This window comes from Phyllobates terribilis, unplaced genomic scaffold, assembly GCF_046119375.1.
Source record: "Phyllobates terribilis strain yellow unplaced genomic scaffold, ASM4611937v1 Scaffold_4__5_contigs__length_816908805, whole genome shotgun sequence".
NCBI classification, from domain to species: Eukaryota; Metazoa; Chordata; class Amphibia; order Anura; family Dendrobatidae; genus Phyllobates; species Phyllobates terribilis.
This window is the reverse complement of record NW_027362764.1, coordinates 52351049-52364918: the sequence shown is the minus strand read 5'-3', so window position 1 is coordinate 52364918 and position 13870 is coordinate 52351049. Positions and strand designations below refer to the sequence as shown.

The 13870-nt window shown below is 44.8% G+C and overlaps 1 protein-coding gene across 1 annotated transcript in view; it reads left to right on the top strand.

Annotated features, from left to right (window-relative positions):
• Positions 1 to 13562, top strand: part of LOC141264912 (asparagine synthetase [glutamine-hydrolyzing]-like) — a 186559-nt gene extending 172997 nt beyond the window's left edge. Inside the window, exons 8-12 of the mRNA XM_073677324.1 lie at positions 501 to 607; positions 880 to 980; positions 4455 to 4536; positions 4620 to 4775; positions 13251 to 13562. Of these exons, the coding sequence (XP_073533425.1) occupies positions 501 to 607; positions 880 to 980; positions 4455 to 4536; positions 4620 to 4775; positions 13251 to 13454 (650 nt within the window). The 3' untranslated portion in view covers positions 13455 to 13562. The remainder of the gene's footprint in view (positions 1 to 500; positions 608 to 879; positions 981 to 4454; positions 4537 to 4619; positions 4776 to 13250) is intronic.
• The last annotated feature ends 308 nt before the right edge of the window (positions 13563 to 13870 follow it).

The window sequence follows — 13870 nt, the reverse complement described above, 5'->3', positions numbered from 1 at the left end:
ATAATCCTCTCCTTTGTTTCAATTGACATCTCTCGTGTTGGAGCCAAGGATTCATGTCAGTCCACTTGGTGCAACAGCTCTCCTAGGTGTGATCACTCCTTTTAAGATGCAGACTAACGAGCAGATCTAATTTGATGCAGGTGTTAGTTTTGGAAATGAAAATTTACAGAGTGATTCCATAATTTTTTCCCTCTGCTTGGTCTGAAAAAAATTACCCTTACTGAGTACAACATTTTTAATCTTGATTTCTTTTAGTGTTTCTTAAAGCCCTAAAGTTGCCATTTGAAATTACTTTAGTTTTGTGCCATGTCTGTGATCTGCTTTTTTTCGAGCCCGGTGATTCTATAATTTTTGCCAGGGGTTGTATGTATTTACCCCTGTATGGTCACTGCTGGCTCCGCAATAACAAAAAAAACACTACTAGCTGCAGATCACTAGTTTTCACAAAAATATTGAGTACAAATAATATTAATAGTAATATTTTTTTATATATTTTTCAGGAATGTATTTAATTTCCAAGTACATAAGAAAAAAGACGAACAGCGTGGTGATATTTTCCGGGGAAGGCTCCGACGAGCTCACCCAGGGCTACATCTACTTCCACAAGGTTAATAATCCTCCCATATTGGGTGGGAATAATGTTCTTACATCAAGAGAATTTTTTATAATTTTTCATTACAGCAATTTTTTGTTTTGCAAATTACCCTAAGAGATAAGAGTTGTGCCGTATAGCGAAACATTGATTATCTTTGTGCAGAGCATTGATGGCGGATACAGAGGGGAATATACGGGGGTATTGTTACATACCCATCACTTTATTGATATCCCCATGCCTGGAATTCGCTGCTGATGCGGTTGGGCTTTACAATCTTTTTACAGGCCCCTTCTAAGGAAGAGGCGGCAGAAGACAGCGAGCGATTACTACGAGAGCTGTACTTGTTCGATGCGCTTCGCGCTGATAGGACGACCGCTGCACATGGGTGAGCATCACATTGAGGACAATTTTGGAAGCAATCTTTTTTTCTTTTACTTAAATGCATGTATTTTGGGTGAAAAATTATTTTTGCATTTGGGTTTCATTTAAAAATTTTGCACCATTTGGTTTTTGGCTGCAGAATGAGCTAACTGAAAATCTGTCATTGAGCTTAGTTTAATGGAGAGTTTTTAACTCTTATTTGTTTTGTTTTCTGAGCTCCTCTCAACTGATTACCCTTGTGCTTCACAAAGTGATTTGCAAACAGCTCAATCATCAGTAAGAAGACTTGTATGTCTACAGCACATTGTTGTTATACAGCACATAACTATTATGCAGCACATTAGTATTATGCAGCACATTACTATTATGCTGCACTTTGATATTACGCAGTATCTTACTACACTGTGCAGAATTATTAGGCAAATGCGTATTTTGATCACATGATGCTTTTTATACATGTCGTCCTACTCCAAGCTGCATAGGATTGAGAGCCAACTACCAATTAAGTAAATCTGGTGATGTGCATCTCTGTAATGAGGAGGGGTGTTGACTAATGACATCAACACCCTATATAAGGTGTGCTTAATTATTAGGCAACTTCCTTTCCTTTGGCAAAATGGGTCAGAAGAGAGATTTGACGGGCTCTGAAAAGTCCAAAATTGTGAGATGTCTTGCAGAGGGATGCAGCAGTCTTGAAATTTCCAAACTTTTGAAGCGTGATCACCGAACAATCAAGCGTTTCATGGCAAATAGACAACAGGGTCGCAAGAAGCGTGTTGGCCAAAATAGGCGCAAAATAACTGTCCATGAATTGAGGAAAATCCAGCGTGAAGCTGCCAAGATGCCATTCACCACCAGTTTTGCCATATTTCAGAGCTGCAACGTTACTGGAGTATCAAAAAGCACAAGGTGTGCGATACTCAGGGACATGGCCAAGGTAAGGAAGGCTGAAAAACGACCACCTTTGAACAAGAAACATAAGATAAAATGTCAAGAATGGGCCAAGAAATATCTTAAGACTGATTTTTCAAAGGTTTTATGGACTGATGAAATGAGAGTGACTCTTGATGGGCCAGATGGATGTGACTCGCCCCCTGGGCCTGTGCTGTGCAGGGGAATACCCGGAGCCGGATCGCTGGGGGTTGTAGTCTCCGTGTGGCGGTGACCCGGTCCGTGCCCAGGGTGGTCAAACCAGTGGCAGTCTATTTGTATTGGAATAAGTGTCCGACTACGCCACCCGTGGATTGCGGTCAGTGGGGACCGCCGCTGCGCTGCAGACCGCTGAGGCTGATGTTGTTTGTGCAGCTGAGTATGGGATGACTCCCCACGGGAGGAGTATTGCCTCAGGGCAGTTAGTGTGGATGATGATGGGAGTGATGGTGTGAGTGTCCCAGTACTGTTGGTGCTGGTGCGGCGATGAAACACAGAGACTTGTAATTGCAGTTTCCAAAGCTTTACTCACGGTTGTTATTCAGGCCAATGCTGCAGGCGATGACTGCCCAAGCCGTGCTGCGTCCACCAGGTGAGGGACTCGGTCAACTCCCAGGCAATTCCAGAGTGTGGTTCAGAGCTCCCTTCTCTTCCTTTCTACTGGCCGTCCCCACCAGTGACCCACCTTTGTCCAGCTTCCTCGGGCCTTCTGTTGGCGAAACCTCTCTCCGGTTTCCCTGACCCTATGTGGTATGCCTTTCTGGTGGATGTAGTGAGGGGTCGCACCAAGATGTGGTCACAACCTCCGGTTTTGGCTGAGGATTAGTTGCCTCCACCAATTCGGGTTCCGGTACCCTGCTCTGCCAACCCTTCACCCAGTATCTCCTCTGGGCATATGGGGTTCCTTCTGCCTTCGTGTCTCTGGGCCTTTCTCTGTGTTCCTCGCCTCCTTTCTCCTCTGTTTCAGTTCCTTTCTTACTTTCCTTTCTGTTCCTCCTCCTCTCTCTCTCTGCTGCTTCTGGCCTCCACTCCAGGCCTGCCTCTGGAGCTGGGCCCAGACTGAGCCACAGCTCCCTGTCAGCCCTCTCTGGCTGAGCTCCTCTCCTCTTCTCCTCCTGCCTAAACTGAACACTGATCTAAGATGGTGCCCACCTTATATACCTCCCTCTATGTGTGAGCCCAGGTGACTAGCAACCAATGGGCTCCTACCTATGCCCAGAAACCCACCCCTATCTGCTCCTACACCACTGGGTGTACTTTCCCCTCCCCACTCCAGCCAGGAACAGAAACTGTCGTGCCTGCACTCTGTCTAGTGGGAGCACCGTTGGTCTGTTCCTCGGAAATGGGGTGTGTGTGGTGCATGCAGCTTACTGAGTCCTGGTCCACACTCCATCCTTTCCCGGGAGTGGAATACCACACCACTGGTCTGAGGTGCAATACCCCTGTAGCAGCCGAGCCCTCGGGGTGCTACAGATGGACCAGAGGCTGGATCAGTAAAGGGCAGAGAGCTCCACTCCGACTCAGACGCCAGCAAGGTGGAGGTGGGGTACTGGTATGGGCTGGTATGATCAAAGATGAACTTGTGGGACCTTTTTGGGTTGAGGATGGAGTGAAGCTCAACTCCCAGACCTACTGCCAGTTTCTGGAAGAGAACTTCTTCAAGCAGTGGTACAGGAAGAAGTCGGTATCGTTCAAGAAAATCATGATTTTCATGCAGGACAATGCTCCATCACATGCATCTAACTACTCCACAGTGTGGCTGGCCAGTAAAGGTCTAAAAGAAGAAAAAATAATGACATGGCGCCCTTGTTCACCTGATCTGAACCCCATAGAGAACCTGTGGTCCATCATAAAATGTGAGATCTACAGGGAGGGAAAACAGTACACCTCTCGGAACAGTGTCTGGGAGGCTGTGGTGGCTGCTGCACGCAATGTTGATCAAAACAGATCAAGCAACTGACAGAATCTATGGATGGAAGGCTGTTGAGTGTCATCATAAAGAAAGGTGGCTATATTGATCACTAATTTTTGTTGATTTTGTTTTTGCATGTCAGAAATGTTTATTTCTAAATTTTGTGCAGTGATATTGGTTTACCTGGTGAAAATAAACAAGTGAGATGGGATTATATTTGGTTTTTATTAAGTTGCCCAATAATTCTGCACAGTAATAGTTACCTGCACAAACAGATATCCTCCTAAGAAAGCCAAATCTAAAAAAAAAAACACTCCAACTTCCAAAAATATTAAGCTTGGATATTTATGAGTCTTTTGGGTTGATTGAGAACATAGTTGTTGATCAATAATAAAAATAATCCTCTAAAATACAACTTGCCTAATAATTCTGCACGCAGTGTATTAAGCAGCCCATTGATATTATGCAACACATTAGTATTATGCAGCACATTGTTATTATGCAGCACATTGTTATTATGCAGCACATTACTATTCTGCAGCACATTGCTATTATGCAGCACATTACTATTATGCAGCATGTTGATATTATGCAGAACATTTTGCATACACATTATCTGTAATTTTTTTGTGCCAGCCTTGAACTTCGCGTGCCTTTCCTGGATCACCGCTTTACTGCATACTACCTCTCTCTGCCCCCCGAGCTGCGGGTACCTAAGGTGCGGTATTCTGCTTTATTATGTACATTGTACTTGTTGCCCTCGGATGGGGCCACATTCTGACTATAGTTTATTCTGCACAGAATGGCGTCGAAAAATACCTCCTGAGAGAAGCCTTCGAGAGCTCCGACCTCATCCCCAAAGACATTCTGTGGAGACCCAAGGAAGCGTTCAGCGATGGATTGAGCTCCACAAAGAAGTCCTGGTTTTCCATCTTGCAGGAGCATATAGAACAGCAGGTACAGGGGTCTGAGATAAATTAGGAAGCTGCGGGGGGAGCATGCATATATATATAAAATATATGCAGTATATGCGACTCTGCCGGGCCTCCCCTATGTATACAGTATGTAGGAAGGGGGAGGGCAAGACAGGCAGCAGTGTTACTACATCTGGGTTATACCTGCAGTTTCTTCAGTGATGGCTGGTCTGACCAGTGACTCCAGCTGAGCGGCATTGTCTGCTGGGAGTCTGTGGTAGACGGAAATCTATCTACTGTCTCACAAGAAGCTCAGGCTGCTGCACTTTCCTGCCATGCAGGACCAGCTCCAGGTGTTCGTGGGCCCCGGGCAAAAGAATCTCAGTGGGTCTGTCATGAAAGTCAGCCGCCATCTTAGGTATGATACTTCATACCTGAGGATATTCCCTATTGTCACACAGCTTCTACCATGTCACATTTCTGCAGCCTTTGGCAAACAGAGCAATTTACCCCCACCTCTGGAGATCAGTCTCCAGAAACTTCTTTGATATGGTAAATAGATGGGCCAGTTTTTCTGTGTCCAAGCAGGACAGAGTCAGCTAGGCCCCAGGGGGGTAATTAACACCTTGATGTCACTGGAAACCAAAAGCAAACCATTTGTGCAAGCCTGCAAACCTTTCCATTGTTTGAAGAAACCATGTGCTTTCCTTGTGGAAAATGGCCGCCAACAGCTGCAGATACTATCCATTCATAACCACACGATACAAGTTAGGGAACCCAAATTAAATGTATCATGTGAGGAAGGTGCCCGCGGACACAATCATGGGACTTATAAATCCATGAGTGGCCTGGAAAGCTGGATATTTAGAAGAACCATATACAAGGGCCCAGGGGAGGCATGTTTAGAGTCGATAGCTTCTCCAGAAGAGTAGGATCACGACGAGACCTCTGGTGATACGATGAGGTCACCCCAGGGAAAGTTATGGGTACTTTTCTAAAATGAAGCTAAAATGAGCATTGGTAGGGGGGGTGGGTCTTAGTAAACTGACATCACCAAGAGTGGGCGTGACAGGACTTTAGTATAGCCGACAGCCAGAAACCCCCTCAGTATGACCCAGGAGATGATGTGAACAACTCCTAACGTCGGGTCCAGGTCTCTGAGTGGGAGGAGCACCTATGCCATGTGCTACTGAGGCTTGGATGACTGCAACTAAGCTTGAACCTGTGGGATCGCAAATCCTCCCTTGCACCACAAGAACGATAACTGATTTATCGTTGTTATTCCTGTGTTTTGTATTTCTAATTGTTATAGCTCTTATTCTGGCCAAATACCGTTGTATAGTTAATTTTATGGCCTTGTAATCTAGTGTATTCTTATAATCGATTAAATCATAAATTAATTGTGGGCTGTACCCTTTACTCTGCATATACGAATCCATTGGTCCGGAAACACTTGGCTGAAACGCTACCGGGTTGGTTCCTGACCCGATACAAGTCTATTAACGGACCGGGCTTGTATCAAACGAGAACTGGTGGCAGCATACCATCTGGGGGATTTGAGGAAGGCTGGCAGTGACGGTCGGAGGTGTGGATATATATTACTGGCGCAGCCAGGGGAATATATATACCGCCCTCACTGCAGAGGGCCTCAAATACCCAGAGGGCTACAGGACGGCCTCTTCGGCGACCACTCACCCTAGGTGCAGTACCTTGACTGACCTGAGAGGCAAGGGGGCACCAGAGTTGTGCCTGTATCGTGGCGTCACGGATTGGTGACGTGTAAGGGACAACACACCACCGTGTTTTCCCCCGCTGGTAGCAGCTTCCTGGCACCACTTACTCTAGGTGCAGTATCTTGACTCACCTGAGAGGTAAGGGGGCGCCAGAGAGCTGCACCCACCGGCCGTCATTCATCACAGGGTCCTTTTAACACATACCAGGATTCATGATGCCCAGATAAGGCAGAGAAATATAGATATAGTACAATGCCAAAGATTTCACTTCTTACATTACATGAGTGATAGTAAATTCTACAATAACTAAGAAACTTTCGAATCCTCGGGGGTGGGGGGAATCAAAAGTCTGCAGTCATACAAAATGACTGCAGACTTATAATTTTATACTGGACAGCATAATCCTCCATACAGTATCATGAGCACCACATATTTCTCATACAGTATTATGGGCACCACATAGTGCTCCATACAGTATTATGGGCACAACATAGTCCTCCGTACAGTATTATGGGCACCAGATATTTCTTATACAGTACTATGGGCACCACATAGTCCTCCATACAGTATTATGGGCACCACATAGTTGTCCATACAGTATTATGGGCACCACATAGTCCTCCATAAAGTATTATGGGTACCACATAGTTGTCCATACAGGATAATGGGCCCTACATAGTCCTCCATACAGTATTATTGGCACCACATAGTCCTCCATACAGTATTATGGACACCACATAGCCTTCCATACAGTATTATGGGCACCACATAGTCCTCCATACAGAATAATGACCCCACACAGTCCTTCATACAGTATAATGGCCCCACATAGTCCTCCATACAGTATAATGGGCCCCACATAGTCTTCCATACAGAATAATGGGCCCCACATAGTGCCCCATACAGTATAATAGGCCCCACATAGTCCTCCATACAGTATTTTGGGCACCACTTAGTCCTACATACAGTATAATGGCCCCAAATATTGCTCCATACAGTATAATGGGCCCCACATAGTCCTCCATACAGTATTATGGGCACCACATAGTCCTCCATACAGTATTATGGGCAGCACATAGTCCTCCATACAATACTATGGGCACCACATTGTCCTCCATACAGTATAATGGGCCCCATATATTGCTCCATACAGTATAATGGGCCCCACATAGTCCTCCATACAATATTATGGGCATCACATAGTCCGCCAAACAGTATAATGGGCCCTCATAGCCCTCCATACAGTATAATGGGCCCCACATAGTCCTCCATACAGTATAATGGGCCCCACATAGTCCTCCATACAATATTATGGGAACCACATAGTCCGCCAAACAGTATAATGGGCCCACATAGTCCTCCATACAGAATAATAGGCCCCATGTAATGCTCCATACATGGGCGTACCCAGGATCAAAACTAGGGGGGGGGGGCAAGCCATGGTCACAGATACCGAAGAGAAATATATATATAGTACAATGCAAAGATTTCACTTCTTACATTACATGAGTGATACCTATTGTAAATTCCACAATAGCTCAGAAACCGGCGAATCGCTCCACACAGTATACTGGCAGCCATAAAATGCCCCATACAGGATACTGGTCCCCATATAACGCTCCATACTGGATACTGGCCCCCATATAACGCTCCATACAGAATACTGGCCCCCATATAACGCTCCATACAGAATACTGGCTCCCATATAATGCTCCATACAGGATACTGGCCCCCATATAACGCTCCATACAGAATACTGGCCCACATATAACGCTCCAGGCAGGATACTGGCCCCCATATAACGCTCCAGGCAGGATACTGGCCCCCATATAACGCACCATACAGAATACTGGCCCCCATATAACTCTCCATACCGAATACTGGCTCCCATTTAATGCTCCATACAGGATACTGGCCCCCATATAATGCTCCATACAGAATACTGGCCCCCATATAACGCTCCATACAGAATACTGGCTGCCATATAACGCTCCATACAGGATACTGGCCCCCATATAATGCTCCATACAGAATACTGGCCCCCATATAACGCTCCATACGGAATACTGGCCCCCATATAACTCTCCATACAGGATACTAGCCCCCATATAACGCTCCATGCAGGATACTGGCCCCCATATAACGCTCCATGCAGGATACTGGCCCCCATATAACGCTCCATGCAGGATACTGGCCCCCATATAACGCACCATACAGAATACTGGCCCCCATATAACGCTCCATACAGAATACTGGCCCCCATATAACGCTCCATACAGAATACTGGCCCCCATATAACGCTCCATGCAGGATACTGGCCCCCATATAACGCACCATACAGAATACTGGCCCCCATATAACGCTCCATGCAGGCTGTTCCCCACACATAATGCCTTATGCAGGCTGTTCCCCCCACATAATGCCCCACGCAGGCTGTTTCCCCCACATAATGCCCTATGCAGGCTGTTCCCCCCCATATAATGCCCCATGTAGGATGTCACCCCACCTTATAATGCCCCATGCAGGATGACACCCCCCCTTCCTTATAATGCCCCATGCAGGATGTCACACCCCCCCTCCCTTATAAAGCCCCATGCAGGATGTCACACACCCCCCCTCCCTTATAATGCCCCATGCAGGATGTCACCCCCCCTCCCTTATAATGCCCCATGCAGGATGTCACCTCCCCCCTTATAATGCCCCATGCAGGATGTTACACCCCCCCCTTATAATGCCCCATGCAGGATTTCACCCCCCCCTTATAATGCCCCATGCAGGATGTCACACACCCCCCTCCCTTATAATGCCCCATGCAGAATGTCACCCCCCCTCCCTTATAATGCCCCACTCAGGATGTCACCCCCCCTTATAATGCCCCATGCAGGATGTCACACCCCCCCCTCCCTTATAATGCCCCATGCAGGATGTCACCCCCCCTCCCTTATAATGCCCCATACAGGATGTCACCCCCCCCTTATAATGCCCCATGCAGGATGTCACACACCCCCACCTCACCCCCCTCCCTTATACTGCCACAGGCCTCCATATAATAAAAAAAAAAATCAAAATGCTCACCTCACGTCTCACCTGCTGCCGCTGCTCCGGACTCCGGCGTCTTCCCGCTCTGCGCTGTGACTGCTGAGGAGAGAGCTCGGTGTAAAGACGTCACCGCGCCCTCTGACCTGAGACGTCACAGTGCAGCAGCCGCGTAGGATGCAGGAGCTGCTGCGGAGGCACGGGGAGGGGTAAGTATTGTGCCGGGTGCCGGGGCCCTGAGCAAGCAGGGGGGAGCGGGCGCTGACGGTGAGGGGCCCCCCTGCCTGCTCAGGGCCCCGGCATTTGCCCAGGTGCTCCGGGTGCTGACGCCGGCCCTGGTGTGCGGCTTGTGTGCCTGCTTCTAGGGGGGGGCAGCTGCCCCCCCCTGCTCCATGGTGGGTACGCCCATGGCTCCATACATAAAAAAATAAATAATCAAATACTCACCTCTCCCCATTTCCCCGCAGCTCCGGTCTCCTCAGCGTCTTCTGGCTCTCTGCACTGCTCAGCCCAGAGGGCGCTGTAGTGACATCATCATTCCCTCTGCGCTGAGACGTCACAGAGTCAGAAGACATTGAAGAGACCGGAGCTGTGGGGAACGGGGAGAGGTGAGTATTTGAAACAATGATGTGGGGGGTACCCCGACTCACGGGCCTCATAGCGTGCTGGTGTCCACGCCGATGAGTGGGTTCCCCTGTTTGTTCAGGGCCCCGGTACTTGCCCGAGTGCGCTGGGTGGTGATGCCGGCCCTGCTGCCATGTGACTTTAATATTCATGGCGTATTTTTAATCTATGCCATAAATATTCAGTCAGTGGGGGGCTGACTCCTGGCACCCCTCAGATCAAGTGTCTACCAATTTCACAAGTCATAACGCAGTGTATAATCTCTGAATTTTGAATGCATGAGATTTGAGATTTTGAGGTGTATTTCCCCATTTATCCACAAGGGGGAGGTGTTGTACTGTTCTTTCACTAGTTTTGTTAGGTTTGTTTTTAATATAACCACTATCATTGCGCATCATTTATACAGTGACTCAGATGTGAATGCCCCTTCTGACAAAAGCGCCTGAAGTAATCGCTCAAAAAAAAATCTTTGGTTACATGGATGGAAATATAATTTTTCTGGTTAGCCAATACTTTTGTCATTTTTTGGGCATAAAATTATTTACATTGGTTGCATGGAAAAACACTTTGGGAAGTAATGTTCTTTACTATTCCAGATCACTCTGTAAGTCTTACCAATACTTCTCTCCGACAGTAAGTTACTTCTGTAGGAACAGAGAATTTTAATAAGTGGTTGTGTTATAATGATATCATCTTCATATATATCTTACATGACAAAAAACAGTGTACCCTAAGTTACACATGACTACTATAATACTGCTCCTATGTACAAGAATATAACTACTATAATACTGCTCCTATGTACAAGAATATAACTACTATAATACTGCTCCTATGTACAAGAATATAACTACTATAATACTGCCCCTATGTACAAGAATATAACTACTATAATACTTCTCCTATGTACAAGAATATAACTACTATAATACTGCTCCTATGTACAAGAATATAACTACTATAATACTGCCTCTATGTACAAGAATAAAGTACTATAATACTGCCCCTATGTACAAGAATATAATTACTACAATATTGCTCCTATGTACAAGAATATAACTACTATAATACTGCCCCCTACGTACAAGAATATAACTACTATAATACTGCCCCCTATGTACAAGAATATAACTACTATAATACTGCCCCCTATGTACAAGAATATAACTACTATAATACTGCCCCTATGTACAAGAATATAACTACTATAATACTGCTCCCTATGTACAAGAATATAAATACTATAATACTGCCCCCTATGTACAAGAATATAACTACTATAATACTGCCCCCTATGTACAAGAATATAACTACTATAATACTGCCCCCTATGTACAAGAATATAACTACTATAATACTGCCCCTATGTACAAGAATATAACTATTATAATACTGCCCCCTATGTACAAGAATATAACTACTATAATACTGCCCCCTATGTACAAGAATATAACTACTATAATACTGCCCCCTATGTACAAGAATATAACTACTATAATACTGCCCCCTATGTACAAGAATATAACTACTATAATACTGCCCCTATGTACAAGAATATAACTACTATAATACTGCCCCCTATGTACAAGAATATAACTACTATAATACTGCTCCCTATGTACAAGAATATAACTACTATAATACTGCTCCCTATGTACAAGAATATAACTACTATAATACTGCTCCCTATGTACAAGAATATAACTACTATAATACTGCTCCCTATGTACAAGAATATAACTACTATAATACTGCTCCCTATGTACAAGAATATAACTACTATAATACTGCCCCTATGTACAAGAATATAACTACTATAATACTGCCCTCTATGTACAAGAATATAACTACTATAATACTGCTCCTATGTACAAGAATATAACTACTATAATACTGCTCCCTATGTATAAGAATATAACTACTATAATACTGCCCCATGTACATATATAACTACTATAATACTGCCCCTATGTACAAGAATATAACTACTATAATACTGCCCTCTATGTACAAGAATATAACTACTATAATACTGCTCCTATGTACAAGAATATAACTACTATAATACTGCTCCTATGTACAAGAATATAACTACTATAATACTGCTCCTATGTACAAGAATATAACTACTATAATACTGCTCCCTATGTATAAGAATATAACTACTATAATACTGCCCCATGTACATATATAACTACTATAATACTGCCCCATGTACATATATAACTACTATAATACTGCTCTTCTGGTCAAGAACCTCCTTAGTTATCAAAACATCAATCTCCTATAAAACAATAAGTTGGGGGGAGGAGGGGGATGAAGCTGCAGTTTACTTTCTATGTGATATTTGATAGAGGAGGTAGAACCGGAGAAGAGACTTTTGTGCACAGCTTTGACACTGACTGATTTCCATCTCAACAAACTTGTGGAGTAAATATTTCAATTTTTAAAGTGAGAGGAATAGAAAAGCCCAAAACAAAGGTGGATTACAATTTTGTTTGCACTACATCTGGTATAGCCTAGAGATACAGACCTGCAGCGACTTTGATTGTTTTCCTTTGTTATTATCGGTAGACTTTAAAGGACAACCTCAGCTCTGCTACATCTCTATCTCAGCTGTGATGCTGTCCATGGTTCTGAAATAATAATATTCCTGTGGTAGAATATGAAAATTAAGGTTTGGCTTCTTCTAGTCAGACGTCCCCTGCAGGATCGACTCTTTTTGTATGTGCCGTTGATTTCAATGTAACGGCAGCAACTGTCTGTTCAACCTCTTTGTAACTCGAATAGTTTGGTGGGGGATCGGGGTCCTGCATTTTAACCACTTTTAGTCACTAATGTTTAAATGATATCGCACCACATCATACAAATTAACAACCAATTCCATTTACAGATGAAGCAGAGTAGAATTTCTTCTGCACTCCTTGCATTACAATAATAGTCTCACTCCTTTATAACATACTTAGCTCTGCTACGTCCGCCTGTCCAGCTCCCAGCCTCCAAAGCTGTGGTCACAAGTTATCTTCTGGGTCATGCTGCGCCGTTCTTACATTCATAGGAGCTGATGGAACCTCGACTCGATACATTGTTGCAGAACTGAATGTCCATTGTTTCTTTATCGCCAGGTCGATGACACAATGGTGGAGAAATCTGCCGAAAAGTTTCCCTTTAATTCTCCCAAGACAAAGGAAGGTTACTTCTACCGTCAGATCTTTGAGAAGTATTACCCGGGGCGAGCCGACTGGCTGACTCATTACTGGATGCCTCGATGGATCCACGCCACCGACCCGTCTGCCCGGACACTCACACATTACAAGTCTGATGCTTAAAGTTCATCCAACCTTGAGGAAGAAATAATTATTTCCCAATATGCATAAATTCTTTTTTTTTTTTTTTTAGACAAAGGTTTACAATAAAAACCCACTGAAGAAAGATTACACGTAAATGTTCCAGAGAATTATGGCTAATTTTATGCTGACTAACACTGGTGGGTGTGGACCCACTGTGCTACCAGCTGGACTTACCCTGGATGGGTGTTATTAAGTGTCTACCAGGTCTTCACTAGAGCCCCTGATGGTGAGGATAGGCTGGGCCGCCGGTAGACGCCATTTACCACTCCAGGGCAGTCTCCAGATCTGCAGCAGCTGAATGAAGGGTCAGAGACACAGTAGTAGGTACAGGAGGACAGAGGCAAAGACATGCTCAGACTAGAAGTGGTGGGAGCAGCTGCCTAATAAACCTGCTG